General features: G+C 42.4%; 1 protein-coding gene across 1 annotated transcript; it reads right to left on the reverse strand.

Annotated features, from left to right (window-relative positions):
* Window positions 1-13,986: 13,986 nt before the first annotated feature.
* LOC108524805 (ubiquitin-conjugating enzyme E2 L3) lies at window positions 13,987-16,338 on the reverse strand. Its single transcript, XM_083287438.1, is given in 2 exon segments — window positions 13,987-14,638; window positions 16,311-16,338. Coding segments are annotated over 2 exon segments (471 nt in total). The 3' UTR covers window positions 13,987-14,195.
* Between the last annotated feature and the right edge of the window lie 966 nt (window positions 16,339-17,304).

Raw genomic sequence — 17,304 nt, forward strand, 5'->3', positions numbered from 1 at the left:
ACATGAGACTGTGAAACTGACTAGACTCACTATTGCATTGTTTATAGATGTTGCCAGACCGAAAGCCCCAAAGCAGCACAGTACCTTCCTAACACCTGGATTGGGAAATCTAGATTTTAGTAAAATAAATGGTGATACTTACAGAAGAAACGTTGGAGTATGCCAAAAAAAAAAAAAAAAAAAAAAAAAAAAAAAAAAAAAGGAAGCATAGCCTGAAAGGTATTTAAAATGCATCTCCTTGCCCTGCCACACACAGGGGGGCACAGGGATGGGGCCCCGGTCTACGTGCAATCCCAGGCACATCTTCTTCCTTGGGGTTCCTTGGGGTTCAGCCTGGTGTAGAAAGGAGTACTGGACCCGCTCAATGCCCCAGAAACTGGAACCCTGAGNGCATTGTTTATAGATGTTGCCAGACCGAAAGCCCCAAAGCAGCACAGTACCTTCCTAACACCTGGATTGGGAAATCTAGATTTTAGTAAAATAAATGGTGATACTTACAGAAGAAACGTTGGAGTATGCCAAAAAAAAAAAAATGTGGAAAAGAAAAAAAAAAAAAAAAAAAAAAAAAAAAAAAAAGGAAGCATAGCCTGAAAGGTATTTAAAATGCATCTCCTTGCCCTGCCACACACAGGGGGGCACAGGGATGGGGCCCCGGTCTACGTGCAATCCCAGGCACATCTTCTTCCTTGGGGTTCCTTGGGGTTCAGCCTGGTGTAGAAAGGAGTACTGGACCCGCTCAATGCCCCAGAAACTGGAACCCTGAGCACACACCCTAGGTCGTCTCCCATGGGAAACGGTCTGACGGGGTATGGGATAGAGCGGCCACTGCTTCCTCTGGGCAAGAAGAACTGCTCTCCTGAGGCAGGAGGGCTGAATGAAGAAACTAGACTGCTGAGGTAGGCCCCATTCCCCTCATGGCCAGCCAGGGTCCTGCGGGAGCTTCTCAGGGCAGTTTTAGCTCCTCTCTCAGCTTTTAATGTGAAAAAGAGAGATAAAACCTGATTAAGAAATGAGTGTACAGCAGCAGAGCTGTACACAGGAAACTGGTGCAAATGACCATGACATTGTACTGTATTTTCATCTTTCTTCTTTTCAGTTTTGCTCTGCAGCAAAAAATTGTAATGTTTATAATTTAAATATTAATAATGTAGCTGGTGGGCCAGATGCAATGGCTCACACCTATCATCTCAGAACCCTGGGAGGCTGAGGTGGGAGGACTGCTTGAGGCTAGGAGTTTGAGACCAACCTGGGCAACAAAGTGAGATCTCCATCTCTACAAAAAATTTTTTTGAAAAATAGCTGGGCATAATGGTGCACGCCTGTAGTCCCAGCTACTCAGGAGGCTGAAGTGGGAGGATCGTTTGAGCTCAGGAGGTCGAGGTTGCAGTGAACCATGATCAGGCCCCTGCACTCCAGCCTGGGCAACAGAGCAAGACTGTCTCGAAACAACAACAAAATAATTCAGCTGGTATTCAGTAATACATGATACTTAAGTGGTCTGCCTTAAAAAAAAAAAATACAACTTTTTAAACAACCCATACAGGTTGACAGGTCAACACTGAAGACTTTATGAAATAACAAGATTTGCGGTGAATGAGAAGCACAATTATATTCTTCTTCTTTTTCAATTAAATTTGAAACACGCTTCAGCAAATATGTACGTGTCTTCCAGGTGGATGTTGCGTTTCAGGTTTCCTTTCTGTTGCCTACAGTGCTTTAAGTCTGCCAGAAATTCCCTTGAGAGAGAAGGAGACCTTAATGCAGAATATTAAGTCCTCTGCCTATCATATCCATAAAGCCACACCTACCTCTCTCCCAGGGGCGTGAGAAATTGCTTTTGTGTGCTATTTGGAGAGGCGCTGGCATCCAGAAACAAAAGTGAAACAAACCAATGCCCTCAAGAGATAAGATAAAGAAGTACAAAGACCTAAAGAAGCACTGAGTTTTAAGTCACTGGTTTTAAGAACTAATTCAAGTTAAAGCTTTGGAGTCACTGCATTTGTGACGACTCTCACTTGACCACTTGCTAGTATGGGTATCCTTGGGCAAGTACCCAACCTCCTGTGCCTTAATTTCTCCATTTGTCAAATGGGCACAATCATACTGACTTTATAAGTTTTCACTGATGTGTGAGAATTTAATAAAATAATCAATGGAAAATGCCTGCCATTTTGCTTGGCATTTGGTAACAGCTTAATACATTGTTAGCTGTTGCTTTTTTTTTTTGAGATGGGATCTCGCTATGTTGCCCAGGCTGGTCTTGAATTCCTGATCTCAAGGAATTTCTTGAATTCTGAACATTGGAATCATCCAGGGGATTGATGCCTGGGTTCACCCAAGGGATTCTGATGGACTTGGTCTGGGTGTGGCTTGTGCTTTGGAAGTTTTAAAAGCATTCCTGGTGATTCTTAATGCTCAGCTAAGTCTGGAAACTAATGCTTTTTGGTGTTGTCCTAACCAAAAGGCAAAGCAGATGTTTATAGTTCAGATCAAATTAAGGCAGTATGTATTTTGAGCTAATAATTTGACTTACTTTGCTGCATTAGCCACTCAAATTAGCCAAGCAACTATTTTTTTCACTGAATTTATAAGTTTTGGCTGATTTGACTAATTAAGCAAAAAGTTTGATTCCTTAAAATCATATGGCCACAAGCTCAAGTAAATTAAATTCATTGGGAACCAGCTATGATTGTGGGTATTTTGAACCATTATGATACATTAGGCATGCATTATTTATTTATTTATTTTTATTTTTGAAATGGAGTCTCACTCTATTGCCTAGGCTAGAGTGCAATGGTGTGATCTCAACTTACTACAGCCTCTGCCTCCCAGGTTCAAGTGATTCTCACTGCCCCAGCTTCCTGAGTAGCTGGGATTACAGATGCGCACCACCTTGCCTGGCTAATTTTTCTACTTTTAGTAGAGACGGTGTTTCACCTTATTGGCCAGGTTGATCTCGAACTCCTGACCTCGTGATCCGCCCACCTGGGCCTCCCAAAGTGCTGAGATTACAGGTGTGAGCCACCATGTCCGGTCTTAGGTAATGGATATTCCATTAAAATGCTGATACTTTTAGATGTATTTGATCGGTTCATCCAGTAAAAACTTGATTCTTCAAACTAATACAGCTACAGTCTAAAGGAAATAGAATTTGTTGGACACCAACTAGGCTTTTCAGTGTAATTTAGGATATAAATTACTATAGGAATACACATCATTTAATTCCTGCACATTTGCCAACAAAGTAGATGTTAAATCAAAATGCTATTGTTGGAATGAAACGGATGCTGCCTTGTCCTTTGATCTCATTCTGGGGACTTTTGAAGGTGTGTAGGTTGCTCTTGGATTTGTACACCACTGTTGGTTTATTACTAACCACCTCTTTTAAAAACTAATGAGCCTGTTGGTTAACTTAGTGCTTCAGGTCACACTGATCCATCAGATGAATCACAAGTGAGGTAGCACTCTCAGGCTCTATCAACTTCCTGTCAACATTTTCCATTGGAGGCATGAAATGCTAGATTAGAAAAAGGCCCTGGCCCTTGTTGCCCAGAGTTCTGCATCTGGCCATGGACGTGGGGCATCAGGTGCTACTTTAACTAGTTGAGCAGAGCAAACCTTTCTGCTATGTATCCATAGTTGGACAAAACAGAAACAACCACTTGTCTCCAGACTCTAAAATATAAAATAGTAATCAGGCAATTATATGTGTACGGTTTATTTTCTCCACTGCAGAATAAGTTATTTGTTTATTAAGTATGTATTTATAAGGGGCAAAAAAATGACATCGTTAGAACATGGGGAGCATGCAAAAGTTATTTTAATTTAATTTCCTCTTTTATTTATTTATTTATTTATTTTTGAAACAGAGTCTTTCTGTCACCCAGACTGGAGTGCAGTGGTGTGATCTCAGCTCACTGTAACCTCCACCTCCTAGGTTCAAGAGATTCTTGTGCCTCAGCCTTCAGCTGGGACTACAGGTGCGTGCCACCGCACATGGCTAATTTTTTTGTATTAGTCAAGAGGCAGAGGTGGGAAGACTGCCTGAGACCGGGAGGTCAAGGATGTAGTGAGCTGAGTTCATACCACTGCACTCTAGCATGGGCAACAGAGCAAGACCCTGTCTCGGGAAAAAAAAAAACTGGGTGCTGTGGCTCATGTCTATAGTCCCAGAACTTTGGGAGGCCAAGGAGGGTTGATCACTTGAGCCCACGAGTTCAAGACCATCCTGAGAAACACGCCAAAACCTCATCTCTACAAAACATAAAAAAAAAATTAGCCAGGCATGGTGGTGTGCCTATAGTCCCAGCTACTCAGGAGGCTTAGGTGGGAGAATCCTTTGAGCCTGAGAGGTCAAGGCTGCAGTGAACTGAGATCGTGACACTGCACTCCAGCCTGGGCAACAGAGTGACACCCTGTCTCAAACAATAAAAAAAAAAAATGGTGCTTTAGGCAGCGTGTTCTGTGGTGTCCCGGCCATTGGAGGTAAAACACTCACTGGGGCTGGGTCAGCGTGGGGCAGACAAAATGGACCATAAGGGCAGGGTCCAAGAAGATTCCACAGGAATCAAGAGGATGATGGTAGTGTCACCAATTCCAGAACAATTGAAAAGATGCAGTGCTCATTTGAGAAAACGGTTCGCATCTTTAGCCTCTGCACATGTGATTTTAGGCTAATTTTCACAAGGCCATCGAGAGACTTGAAAACCTTTAGGTATTTTCATGCATCCTAGGTGAGGATGCTTTATGGGTGGGTAGAGGTGGGTTATCTGTGTGGGTTTTATGCACTCCTCTTTACAGAGAGGTGGTAGCTGAACCAGGCAAGGAGCTTCCTGTCCTTTCTGACATATATTTGCTTAATGATCTCTGCCTGCATCCTGTAGTTTGAAGAGCAACGTACTAGAACCACGTTTCTTCTGACATACTCTGGCTGTATGATGCACACACTTTCCGACAATATCCACATCAGACACCTCTCTTCTGATTCTGGGCTCCCAGATTGTGGCTTTTGCGTTATCCTGTGAATTACCTGAATTGCCAGCTCTGGCTAGGCTGGCTTCTGAGCACAGCTTCCATCACTCAGGCTATTGCTCTGTCCTGGCTCAGTCTGTCTTGTCCATACCACACTGGTTGTCGAACAGTTGATTGGTAAGGTTGCACTTGACTTATGAGAACCAGCTCAAACTGCTTATGACCCTAAAAGAGATTTGCTAAAAGAAGGTGTTACGACAATTAAGAATACATCAACACACACTTAGATTAAATATTTAGATAATGCATGCATTAAGCAAAGCACTGTTTTAGTTTGATGATAAAATCAGGATCAGCTAGTCACCTGATAACATTTCATAGCTGCTTAATTTATCAATGAAACTCACTGACTTCAATTTTCTAACCTTATACTTGTAAGAAAGACATTAATATTAAAGATTATAGTGATATCCAGTAGAGGAGAAGACAGTAATAAATAATTAGCTTCTTTATGCTTCAGTTGCTTTCCTAAATTACTTATGAAACAGCAACAAATGCTACTAGTGCCATTGGGAAAGCTGACATTATCCATTTCTTATTTAACAATGGAGTCATTTAAAAGGAAAAGAGAGAAAAGGAGGCTGGGAGTGAGAAACTCATTATTGTATTTAATACAGACCTGGTATCTTTTTTTTGGAGACGGAGTCTCACTCTGTCGCCCAGGCTGGAGTGCAGTGGCGCAATATCGGCTCACTGCAAGTTCTGCTTCCAGGGTTCACACCATTCTCCTGCCCCAGTCTCCCGAGTAGCTGGGACTACAGGCACCCGCTACCATGCCCAGCTAATTTTTTGTATTTTTAGTCAAGATGGGGTTTCACCGTGTTAGCCAGGATGCTCTCAATCTCCTGACCTCGTGATCCACCTGCCTCGGCCTCCCAAAGTGCTGGGATTACAGGCGTGAGCCACCGCGCCCAGCCTTTTTTTTTTTTTTTTTTGAGACAGAGTCTCACTCAGTTGCCCAGGTTGGAGTGCAATGGTGCAATCTCTGCTCACTGCAACCTCTACTTCCCAGGTTCAAGCCATTCTCCTGCCTCAGCCTCCCAAGCAGCTGGGATTACAAGTGCCCACCACCATGCCTGGCTAATTTTTGTATTTTCTTAGAAGAGATGGGGTTTCAGCATGTCGGCCAGACTGGTCTGGAACTCCTGACCTCAGGTGATCTGCCCGCCTTGGCTTCCCAAAGTGCTGGGACTACAGGCGTGTGCCACCGTGCCCGGCCAGATTCTGGTATCTTGAGAGGCTGCATGTTTGGCTGAAGGATATCAAAAGCCACTAAGCAAGAGAATGGCATTTGTTGTCACCAAAGTAAACAATTTTTATTTCTGCTTTCCATATGCAGGCATATGAGTAGAGAAAACGTGGCATATTGTATTTGTACATTTTGGGAAAACATGTAGCCTTATAATCATCATAATACGAAACACATCCCTTATGCTATTAAGTGTTTCATCACTGCTCTGGGAGTTCTGCATTAGCAAAGGAGATGGAAATTATTGGTTCTAAGACATTTCAGCTCCAGTATGAATTCGGATATGGTCCAGATTGAAAGAACCACACCTAAATTGTCTCAGTTACGTGAAAATTTATTTTATAACTGTTTCCAGAGCATGTAGTTCAAATATCACAACTTATCAAATATAAACCTCATTGCCAGGAAATTTTCCTTGAGGCTGACTGAGATTTTTTAAATTTTCTGATCTCTCTAGGGATGGCAATGTCTCCCGTCCTCCATAATCGCCAAGATTTTTTTCTCTCTGTCCAAAAGAGGAAAGTTTTGGTGGAGACAAAATCCGTGTCCCCAGATAAACATGCTCAAATGAATACATTTCTAGAAAGTTCATTAGCAAAAGTTCAGATAAATTGAGAGTATTTTTTAGGAATTGTCATTTCCTTACACTCTGATAACATTTGTGCCTGCTAGATAAAATGTTTACAATAAACTTTGTAAATCTCCATATTTTGAGAAATCATTTGTGGCATTAAGACTGGAAATAGAAGAAATAAATGAAAATAAGAAATCATTGATAATGTCTATGAAGTCCTCAACAGTATGTGCTCAACAAATATTATAGGCTTTAGCATCATAATATTATTTGGGAATATTTGCATTTAATGAAAAATGGTACATATATATTTATAAATGTGAACACATATTTATATACAGCATAGGTATATATAAACAGAAAAGAGTCTGTCTTTCCTAATTGCCAGAAATAATCTTTGCTTGGGAATTAATTCATTGCTGTTTGCTATTATTTCTTCTCCTGTACAGAGTTGGAAAGGAGAGCATACCAGTAGAGGTGTGAAATGGCTCATTTATTTGCATTAATTATTAACTTTGAAGCCTCACCAAAATTGTTCTAATCTTAGCATTGAAGCAACTTTGGTCCTTGATGAAATACCTAATCAACGAATTAAAATCACAAAACATGCTAAGAATGCCACTGTTACCATGTAATAATGGAATGTGAGTAGGGACTTCAGACATCATCCGGCGTAATGCCTTCATTTCACAAGTGAGTAACCTGGGGCCCGAACAAGTAAGGGGACATGTCAGATGGGTCATTCCAAAACTGAAATTTTGCCTCCATATCCAGGCTCTGGCCAGCCGTATTATCTGTAAGGCTTTTTACCCTTCTATAAAAACTAAGTCTGGCCGGGTATGGGGGCTCACGTCTGTAGTCTCAGCGCTTTGGGAGGCCAAGGCAGGCAGATCATTGAGGTCAGGAGATTGAGACCAGCCTGGCCAACATGGTGAAACTCTGTCTCTACTAAAAATAGAAAAATTAGCTGGGCGTGGTGGCTCACGCCTGCAATCCCATCTACTCAGGAGGCTGAGGCAAGAGAATTGCTTGAACTCGGGAGGTGGAGGTTGCAGTGAGCCAAGATCATGCCACTGCACTCCAGCCTGGGTGACAGAGCGAGACTCGGTCCTGAGAAAACAAACAAACAACAACAACAAAAACCCAAAAAATACAACAAAACCAAGTCTATCTGATTATGTGAGTCTCTGTGACTCCATTACAGTTGGATTGGCCTCTTTGGCCTCTTAGGGGTGATGGCCTCGAATACTTCTCAAATACAGAGAAAACAAGTTGGTTCTAAAATGATGGAAAAGAACAGGCCCCAACAAGCATCTCTCCTTAACCTCACCTTTTCTGCTCTGCTGTTGTGGATATCCAAAATATGTGGGGTTCAGGAATATTACCTCCCTTTAGGATAAAAAAAGTCCATTGTTTTACTTTTGTTTTCTGAGTTTGTTGTTGTTGGTGGTGGTGGTGGTGGTTTTGTTTTTGTTTTTTTCCAAAGACAAGGTCTGTCTCTTTTGCCTAGGCTGGAGTGCAGTGGTGTCATCATAGTTCAATGCAGCCTCAAATTCCTGGGTTCCAGTGATGCTCCTGCCTTAGCCTCCTGAGTAGCTGGGACTATAGGCATGCACCACTAGGCCTCGCTAACTTTTTTTTTTTTTCCAGTGTTTTTAGAGATGGAGTTTTGCTATGTTGTCCAGGCTGGTCTTGAACTCCTGGCCTCAAGTGGTCCTCCCACCTCAGCCTCCCAAAGTGCTGGGATTACAGGTGTGAGTCACTGCACCTGGCCACCAAGTATATTTTTAGATGAGGTTTTTGAAATAGGTCACAGAATACTCTCATATCTAGGCATAGAATTTTTAGTGATAATTGGTTATTGATGAGTTCAAGAAACCACTTCTCTCTGATTCTCATGTTCCAAATAGGTGGTCCAGTTGTGAAAATTAGCCTGAAACTACATATGCAGAGCCTAAAATGGGGTAAGGGTTGGAGGCTCCTCAAAGGCAGGGTGTGGGTCCCCTTTATAGTTTTCTCTCCAGGGCCAAGTGCAGCTTTTGGTCATTGGAGATGTTCAATGAAGTTTGCTGCACAGCTTAATGAAAGAGTAAACAAATTAAATTTCTAGTTCTCCGAGCTTTTCTTTTTATTTTTTTTTTTGAGATGGAGTCTTGCTCTGTCACCCAGGCTAGAGTGCAGTGGCATGATCTCGGCTCACTGCAACCTCCGCCTCCCCAGTTCAAGTGATTCTCCTGCTTCAGCCTCACAAATAGCTGGGACTACAAGTGCCTGCCACCGCGCCCAGCTAATTATTGTATTTTTAGTAGAGACGGGGTTTCACCATCTTGGCCAGGCTGGTCTTGAACTGCTGACCTCGTGATCCACCCGCCTCAGACCCCCAAAGTGCTGGGATTACAGGCATGAGCCACCATGCCTGGCCTCTCCAAGCTTTTCATGGGAATAGAAGAGTATCTTAAACACACAAGCAGGCATTTGTGTTTTCTTTTTTCTTCTTCTTTTTTTTTTTTCTTTTGAGATGAGGTCTTGCTCTGTCATCCAGGCTAGGATATAGTGGCATAATCACGGTTCACTGCAGCCTCAACCTCCCAGGCTCAAGTGATCTTCTCACCTCAGCCTCTCAAGCAGTTGGGACCACAGGCATGTGCCACCACAGCTGGCAAACTTTTTTTTGTATTTTTTATAGAGATGAGGGTCTCACTATGTTGCCCAGGCTGGTCTTGACCTCCTACACTCAAGTGATCCATCCACCTTGGCTTCTCAAAGTGCTGGGATTACAGACATTTGTGTTTTATGAAGTTGTGTCTCGCAAACTTGATGGTCTAGTGGCTACTTTGGTGAGTCCGAAAAATCAACCAAACAAAAAAACAGAAAACAAAAAACCCTTTTAAACTTTTCTATCCTTTTCTAATAGTCACTGCATAGCATCTTCCCACGTGTAAAGGTGTATCCTTTGAACTTTAGCAGGTGACGTGGGCATGAGTCTCTGCACCTCATGAATGCCTCAGAATTCTATGTCATTCTGAAATGTTGACCTATTTCTCTTGCTTACTGCTGAGGCCAGTAAACTAACTGTCTTAGCGCCTCACCTCTTGTGGAATATCTCTGGCAAAGCCCGTTTCCAAGTGTCTTGCATTAGTGGAGATGTGTGTTGTATGGTGTCCTCATCAAGAAAAAACACACGTTTGCTTGCTGAAATTTTAGACAATTTCCTTCTAACAAAAGCCCTTGCCTGCCTATCTTTAGAATCCCAGCCTGGGGTGAGCACGGTGGCTCACATCTGTAATCCTAGTGCTTTGGGAGGCTGAGGCAGATGATCACTTGAGGCCGGAAGTTCGAGACCAGCCTGGACAATATAGTGAGACCCTGTCTCCACAAAAAATGTTTAAAATAAATTAGCAGGCATGGTGGCACGGGCCTGTAGTTCCAGCTGCTCTGGAGGCTGAGGCAGAAGGATCGTTTGAACCCAGGAGCTCAAGGTTACAGTGAACTATGATCGTGCCACTGCACTGCACTCCAGCCTGTGCAACAGAGACCCTGTTTGTAAAATAAGTAAATACATAATTAAAAAATTAGAACCCCAGCCTGACTTGTGACTAAATTCGTTCACTAAGTGGTGAGAGATGCTAACATTAAGTGCTGGTCTATATGCTGCTTCATAGATGGCCCTTCTGACAACCATATGTTGTGAAACCATTTGATGCATGTGGCCCACCAGTAGGAAAAGGCATTGCAGTCAGCACTGTCAAGAGATCAGACAGAAGTGTGACATATGTATATTTTAAAGAAGGAGCAACAGTTGGGAATGGACAAAAGACACAGCCAGGGTACCCTCAGAAGCCTGTAATTATACTAGTGACGAAACCTTCCCATAGGAGAGCTCATTTTCAGAGAAGTGAAACTGAATCTGAAGACACGTGTCTGAGACATGAATACTGAGATTGCTTTACCTAGGCATCGGCAATAAAACATCTTTATGTTGATCACATCCTTCCCAGAGACATCAGAAAAGAACATGACTCACCTCACTGGTGTAAAAAGGACACTCTGCGTCCCTTCCATGGTGTTGTTCCGCTTTTGGTTTTGAATTATAGAAAGATGAATATTTTTGTCCCTGAGCCAGGAAGGCTGTGTGCCACGTGTCTTTTACACAGCAGCTACATTTCACAAAAAAGTGTTTTTTACCTGATTTTTCCTGTGGCATTTTAGAAATTTGTTCTGGACTTTCTAACATTCATTTCTTCTGTCCCCAAGGCACCATCACGAGTCAGTGGGAGGAAAAACATTAACTTCACGTAAGCCTGGAGAAAGGTTGAATGGCATGTCCAGAATCACATAGTGACTCAGAATACCGCCTGGGCAGCTTCTTCATCTGTTAGAAGGTTCACTTTTCAAACAGCAAGAGATATTTATTCATTTTGGAAACCTCTTCTACTGTGTTTCTAAATGGTCAACCTCTAGATGAGGGGAGGAAATCACCCAGTTTTCACTAGCTACCAGAAGCCAACACAGTGAACATAAAAGCTGGTAGAAAGATTATTCCCTCAGGATAAATCTATAGTTGGTTATCATCATGCTTGAGAAGTGTTTTTGGAAGTGAGCTCAAGCTTTGGAAATTGATTTCATAGAGCAGGTCTGTGTCCTCATGACCACCCCACCTGCACCCCAACACTGTCCCTGCAAGATGAATGCCTTGGAGGAGCAAGACCAACACCATTGCCCACCTGACGTTTAAAAATTTTCTCATATTTGGGCAAAAGCAGACTTCAAATATCTGGGTTACCACTTTTTCAGTCTTTTCTTAGATGCTTGCATTGTAGAAAAATGTTAGGTAGAGAATTAAGGCAATTTAACAATCACTTTCCACACTCCAGAAGTTTAGGATACCACCTTTAGGCCAGCTCATGTTTTTAATCAACTCATGATAACTATTGGTTCTAAATGAAAAGTTTCCCTTTTTATTGTTTAGCTGTGGCTGAAATTTGCATTTTTCTCTGAATCAATAAAATAATCTTAGAAGTTGGTTGGCATCTTCTCAGATTTCCCTGCTCCTGTTGGGGCACAAAAATTCTTTTTGGTTCTACTTTACCCCTTGCATGTTAAGCAATCCTAGTTCCCTTACCTCTCCTGATCCTTTCCCCTCTCCCTCCAGCTGATGGCTCCTCTCTGATCCTGCTGGGAGGTTCCTGACTACATTCTCCGGGGTAGTTCAGAAATTTACCCTCACCAGTAGCCCTCACTCTCCAAAACAAAAACCAGACAACTCTTTGTTTGGTACTTTATTAAAATGCTAAAATAAAATAAAAGAAAAAAAAGAAGCACAAAATGACTCATACACATTCCCCCAGACTAACAGGAGGAGTGACTCACCTTCCCTCCTCAGCTTGTATCACTCATGTCTTATGGATTAGGACATGGAATCATGTGTAGGTTTCTCTGCCACTTTCTAGAGCCAGTTAAATTCTAAGATCCTCAAAAGTTTAGTAGTCATAAACGATTATTAAATACCTGGGCATCAAATATGGTAATGAAATGAAAATATGTCTTCCATGAAGACACTGGCTATGACAATGACCAGAGACGAAAATCCCTAGAATCTTAACATGGTGATTTCTCATTTCTCACCAAGATGTGTGGGTTTCCCTTCACTGATGATACTCACACGAGCTACTCCTACTGCACATGACAAAAAAGAACTCAAGAAGGCAAACTTTCTTTACAAGTTGAAGGTAAAAGAAGCTAGATTGATAATAGTTTCTATAGATTGATTTATCTCTTTGACAAGTTTAAAATATATACTTAAAATATAATTTATCAAATGCTTAATCTGCTGACTCCAGAGCCTGAAGTGCAGGGTGGGGTGGGGGTGGACAGCTGCCCACTACCCCAGCAGAGCAAGACTGCACGGGTGCGGCTCTCCCTCCCACACCCTTCTCTTCAGACACCCAAGGGGTCCCATGCACCCCTGGAATCACACAACTAGTTTCTACAGATTTTAGATATGAGAAATTATAGACACTGGCTTCAGTTATTCAAAAGCAAGAGCCTGGGTTTTTTGATCCTTTAATTAAAGTTCTTGTTCCAAAAAAATGTGTTCAAACACAACCTTTAACAGCTCAATTTCTAAAAATTATTTCATAAAAGGAGGACAGTGAACAATCCTCTATGTATATGTTCTACAGGACAAATCTTATCACCAATTACTAAAGCAGGGAAGTGCAGCTTGTCAAAAAGGCCTTACTGGAGAGGTGGTGGGGGATGGGGGATGGAGAAGATGAAAATGTCATTAAGGATGAGAGCCTAGACACCACAAAAGATGCAGCACTTCAGAGCAGCCCAGCCAAAATGAGACGTGGCAAAGTTACTTTTTTGTCTGCAATTTGCGTTTGTTTCATTTCCTTTACAATGCCATCTGAATCCCTCCAAGCCACCTCACTTTCTGTTGTCTCCATTTCAGCCTAAAGACACCCCAATTATGGTGTGCATTCCAGGCATTTCAGTCAGTTTTCTTGGGATGGGGTGGAGAGACAGTTTTGCTCTTGTTGCCCAGGCTGGAGTGCAATGGCGATATCTGGGCTCACTGCAGCCTCTTGCCTCCAGGGTTCAAATGATTCTCCTGCCTCAGCCTCCTGAGTAGCTGGGATTACAGGAGCCTGCCACCACACCCGACTCATTTTATTTATTTATCTATTTATATTATTTTTAGTAGAGATGGGGTTTCACCACATTGGCCAGGCTGGTCTCAAACTCCTGACCTCAGGTGATCCACCCACCTCAGCTTCCCAAAGTGATGGGATTACAGGTGTGAGCCACCGAACCCGGCTCGCAGGTATTTCAATCTAAACGTCAGTTCAACAGGAAACATCAATTAAAACAAAAATGGATTTCCCACGACCAATACGAATTCCTGTGGCCACTCTCATCCCATTTCCTATCTACATCCACCAAAAAAAAAAAAGCAAGGAATACAGCATACAATCTCTTTTATGTTCTCTAAGTAAACCCTGGGTTCTGGTAGGACCCTGTGTCAACATCCTGCTGTCTGCTTATCCTGTTAGGGCAGCCAGATTTTATGCTTTTAAAACATCAACTAGTCCAATGTATAGTTCCGTCTATTAATGGCCACTTTTTTTTTTTTTTTTTAGAACATCTTAAATTTTTAATCCTTTCTTTACAGCTTACTTAGACCACTTTTAATTAAGAAAACTGTAGAAAGTCAGTAACTGCTGCAAGCGAACGCCAGGCAGTGGCATGTTAATTTCCAGAGTCCTTCTTTGCGCGGTGTCTGAATGTACTACGGGGGTCTCTGCTCACACTTGCTGGAACCAATCGTGGCAGATTTTAGTCCACAGGTCGCTTTTCCCCATATTTCTTTGTAAACTCTTCAGCATTCTTACAGAATTTTTTACGGTCCTTAGAGTATTCTTCAGCTAGGTCAGCCCGAAGCGGGTGCTCGGGTTGGGGGTCATTCACCAGTGCTATGAGGGACTGGATTACTTGGTCGGTTTTGGTTGCTGGCTTCCAGTTTTCAGCACTAATTACTGGCAGACAGACTTGCCCCTTTTCGTCGATGTTCGGGTGATAGATCTTTGTTTTAAATGTAATCCTCGGTGGTTTGAATGGGTACTCTGCTGGAAAGTTGATTTCGATTCTGAAGGCCCCTTATTATACGGAGGGGTTGTCAGGGGAACAATAAGCCCCTTGCAAGTTCAATAAAATTAGGCTCATTCAAACCTGGATGTTACGGAAGTTTTCCATCCACCATTTGCGGATTTCTTTCAAGGCTCTTCTCCAGGGCCTCCTGCTGGCCCGCCCCATCTTGGATTTTGGTGCTGCTCCTTTCCCAGAATGCATCGTGGTAACGGCCACTTTTAATGGTTGCATATGTATACACTCAAATAACGTTCTGATGTGGCAGTTTGAACTTACGCTGAGCAAAGCAACTTGCCCACTGGTTGATTAGAGTGATCATCCACAATCCTACACATTATAAAGCTTTTTTTTTTTTCTAGAGCCAGAGTCTCGCTCTGTTGCCCCGGCTGGATTGCAGTGGCGCCCTCTCGGCTCACTGCAACCTCCGCCTCCTGGGTTCAAGCCATTCTCTTGCCTGGGCCTCCCAAGTGGCTGGGATTACAGGCACGTGCCACCATGTCCAGCTAACTTTTTTTGTATTTTTAGCAGAGACGAGGTTTCACCATGTTGGCCTGGCTAGTCTTGAACTCCTGACCTCAAGTGATCCGTCTGCGTTGGTCTTCCAAAGTGCTCAGATTACAGACGTGAGCCACTGCGCCCGGCCTTACACATTATAATTCTACCTGCATATTCACCTGCTGCCTGACTGAAGACTGATATTATATCCAGATCAGATTGCTCACCTTGTATTTCACAGCACAAAGTGAGATCCTTGGTGTTTGAATTTTTTTTCCTGAGGAATTTCTATTAATCCAGTTCATGTTCTCAACAGGAAGTAATTCAGACATGGGAAATGATAAAATGTATCAACTGAGAGCCAAAGAAGATAATGAATAGAGGTCAAATATACTCATGCAAAGGGATAGAAATAATATATTTTGGGGCATTTTCACAAAAAGTTATCACTTTAGAGTACAAATGTAAATTATACTTGTTTACCTGAATTTTCAGATGTAACTCACTTTATAGAATACTTAATATATTGAAACCTATCATTTTAATTATAAAATTGGACTTGGACTTGAATTTCTGTAGAACAAGTATTACACCCAGAACGACATGAAAACCTCAGTAAGAAGGCAGCAAAACTTATTTAAAAATCACATACTTAAAGGTAAGATTATCTTTTACAATAAATTATTAATGGCACTGCTCAAAATAAGTTATGGAATATGAATGCAAAGTAGTCAAGAGTTATTTTTATATTTGCCATAAGAGCTAAGGAGCTTAAAAAGAAAAGTAGTATTAGAACAACAAAAAATGGGACAGCAGTCACTTGGCTTCAATAAGCCTTCTCTGCAATATTCTGTAAGAAAAGAATATACAGGTTGCATTTTTAAAAGTTACCTTGTTGTGGAAGCTTCTGAATTTTGGAAAGGAATGGTTGATTTTGATCAAAGCCTGGAAGAAACACAGACATTTTGAATCAAAATGTAACAGTATATGCAGAGAGCTCTCTAGCTATAGATAATAAAATCACCACCTAAGCACAGGCTGTGTAGACCAGGACTAGGAAAGAAGTCCATCTGGCAGGAAAATAAGTTAGGATTCAGAGAGCAAATAAGATTGCAGCAGATGTCAGGGTACAGAAAACGATTGAATAAGTAAGAATTCAAAATAGTATGTTTATATGACCTGTCTTCCCCAACTAAAAGCTTCATATGGGCAGGGATTGTAATTTTGTCCATTGCTGTATCCCCAGCTTCTGCGCCAGTGTCTGGCTAATAGAAGGTGCTCCATACATTCCCCCTCCCGACCCCTCACTTTTGTGTAAGCCCTGACTCGCATCCATAGTTTTGTTTTTTTTTTTTTTTTTTTGAGAAGGAGTTTCACTCTTGTCTCCCAAGCTAGAGTTCAATGGCGTGATCTCAGCTCACTGCAACCTGCACCTCCCAGGTTCAAATGATTCTCCTGCCTCAACCTCCCGAGTAGCTGGGATTATAGGCGCCCACCACCACGCCTGGCTAATTTTTGTATTTTTAGTAGATATGGGGTTTCGCCATGTTGGCCACGCTGTTCTCAAACTCCTGACCTCAGGTGACCCACCAGCCTTGGCTTCCCAAAGTACTGGGATTACAGGCATGAGCCACTGTGCCTGGCCCTTTCTTTCCTTTCCTTTCTTTTCTTTTCTTTCTTTCCTTCTTTCCTTCATTCCTTCCTTTCCTTTTTTTTTTTTTTTTTTTTTGACAGAGTTTCGTTCTTATCACCCAGGCTGGAGTGCAATGGCGCAATCTTGGCTCACTGCAACATCTGCCTCCTAGGTTCAAGCGATTCTCCTGCCTCGGCCTCTGGAGTAGCTGGGATTCCAGGCACGCCCGGCTAATTTTTGTCATTTTTAGCAGAGACGGGGTTTCACCATGTTGGCCAGGCTGGTCTCAAACTCCTGACCTCAGGTGATCTGCCCACCTTGGCCTCCCAAAGTGTTGGGATTACAGGCGTGAAAACCCTGCCCGGCCCATAAATATTTGATAAGTGAATAAACATAAGCTGAAGTTTCAGAAGACAGATTTGTCCAAGGAAATTAAGTCCCACAAGTATGTGATGAACACTTAAACAGTACTATGTTAAGTGTCTGCATGTAATGCAAAAGTAACTGTTATCCAAGACTCAGTAATATGGTATGAGAATGCATGGCACTGGGTGGGGAGGAGTGACTGTCTTTGGGAAGAAGGCATTAGAGATGGTATTGAATGGTGAGTGGTAGGAAAGGGAGGGACTGGAGCCCAATGCCAGACCCTGGGCTTTGTATTTCATTCCC

Source organism: Rhinopithecus bieti, unplaced genomic scaffold, assembly GCF_001698545.2.
Source record: "Rhinopithecus bieti isolate Rb0 unplaced genomic scaffold, ASM169854v2 scaffold_81659, whole genome shotgun sequence".
Classification (NCBI taxonomy): domain Eukaryota; kingdom Metazoa; phylum Chordata; class Mammalia; order Primates; family Cercopithecidae; genus Rhinopithecus; species Rhinopithecus bieti.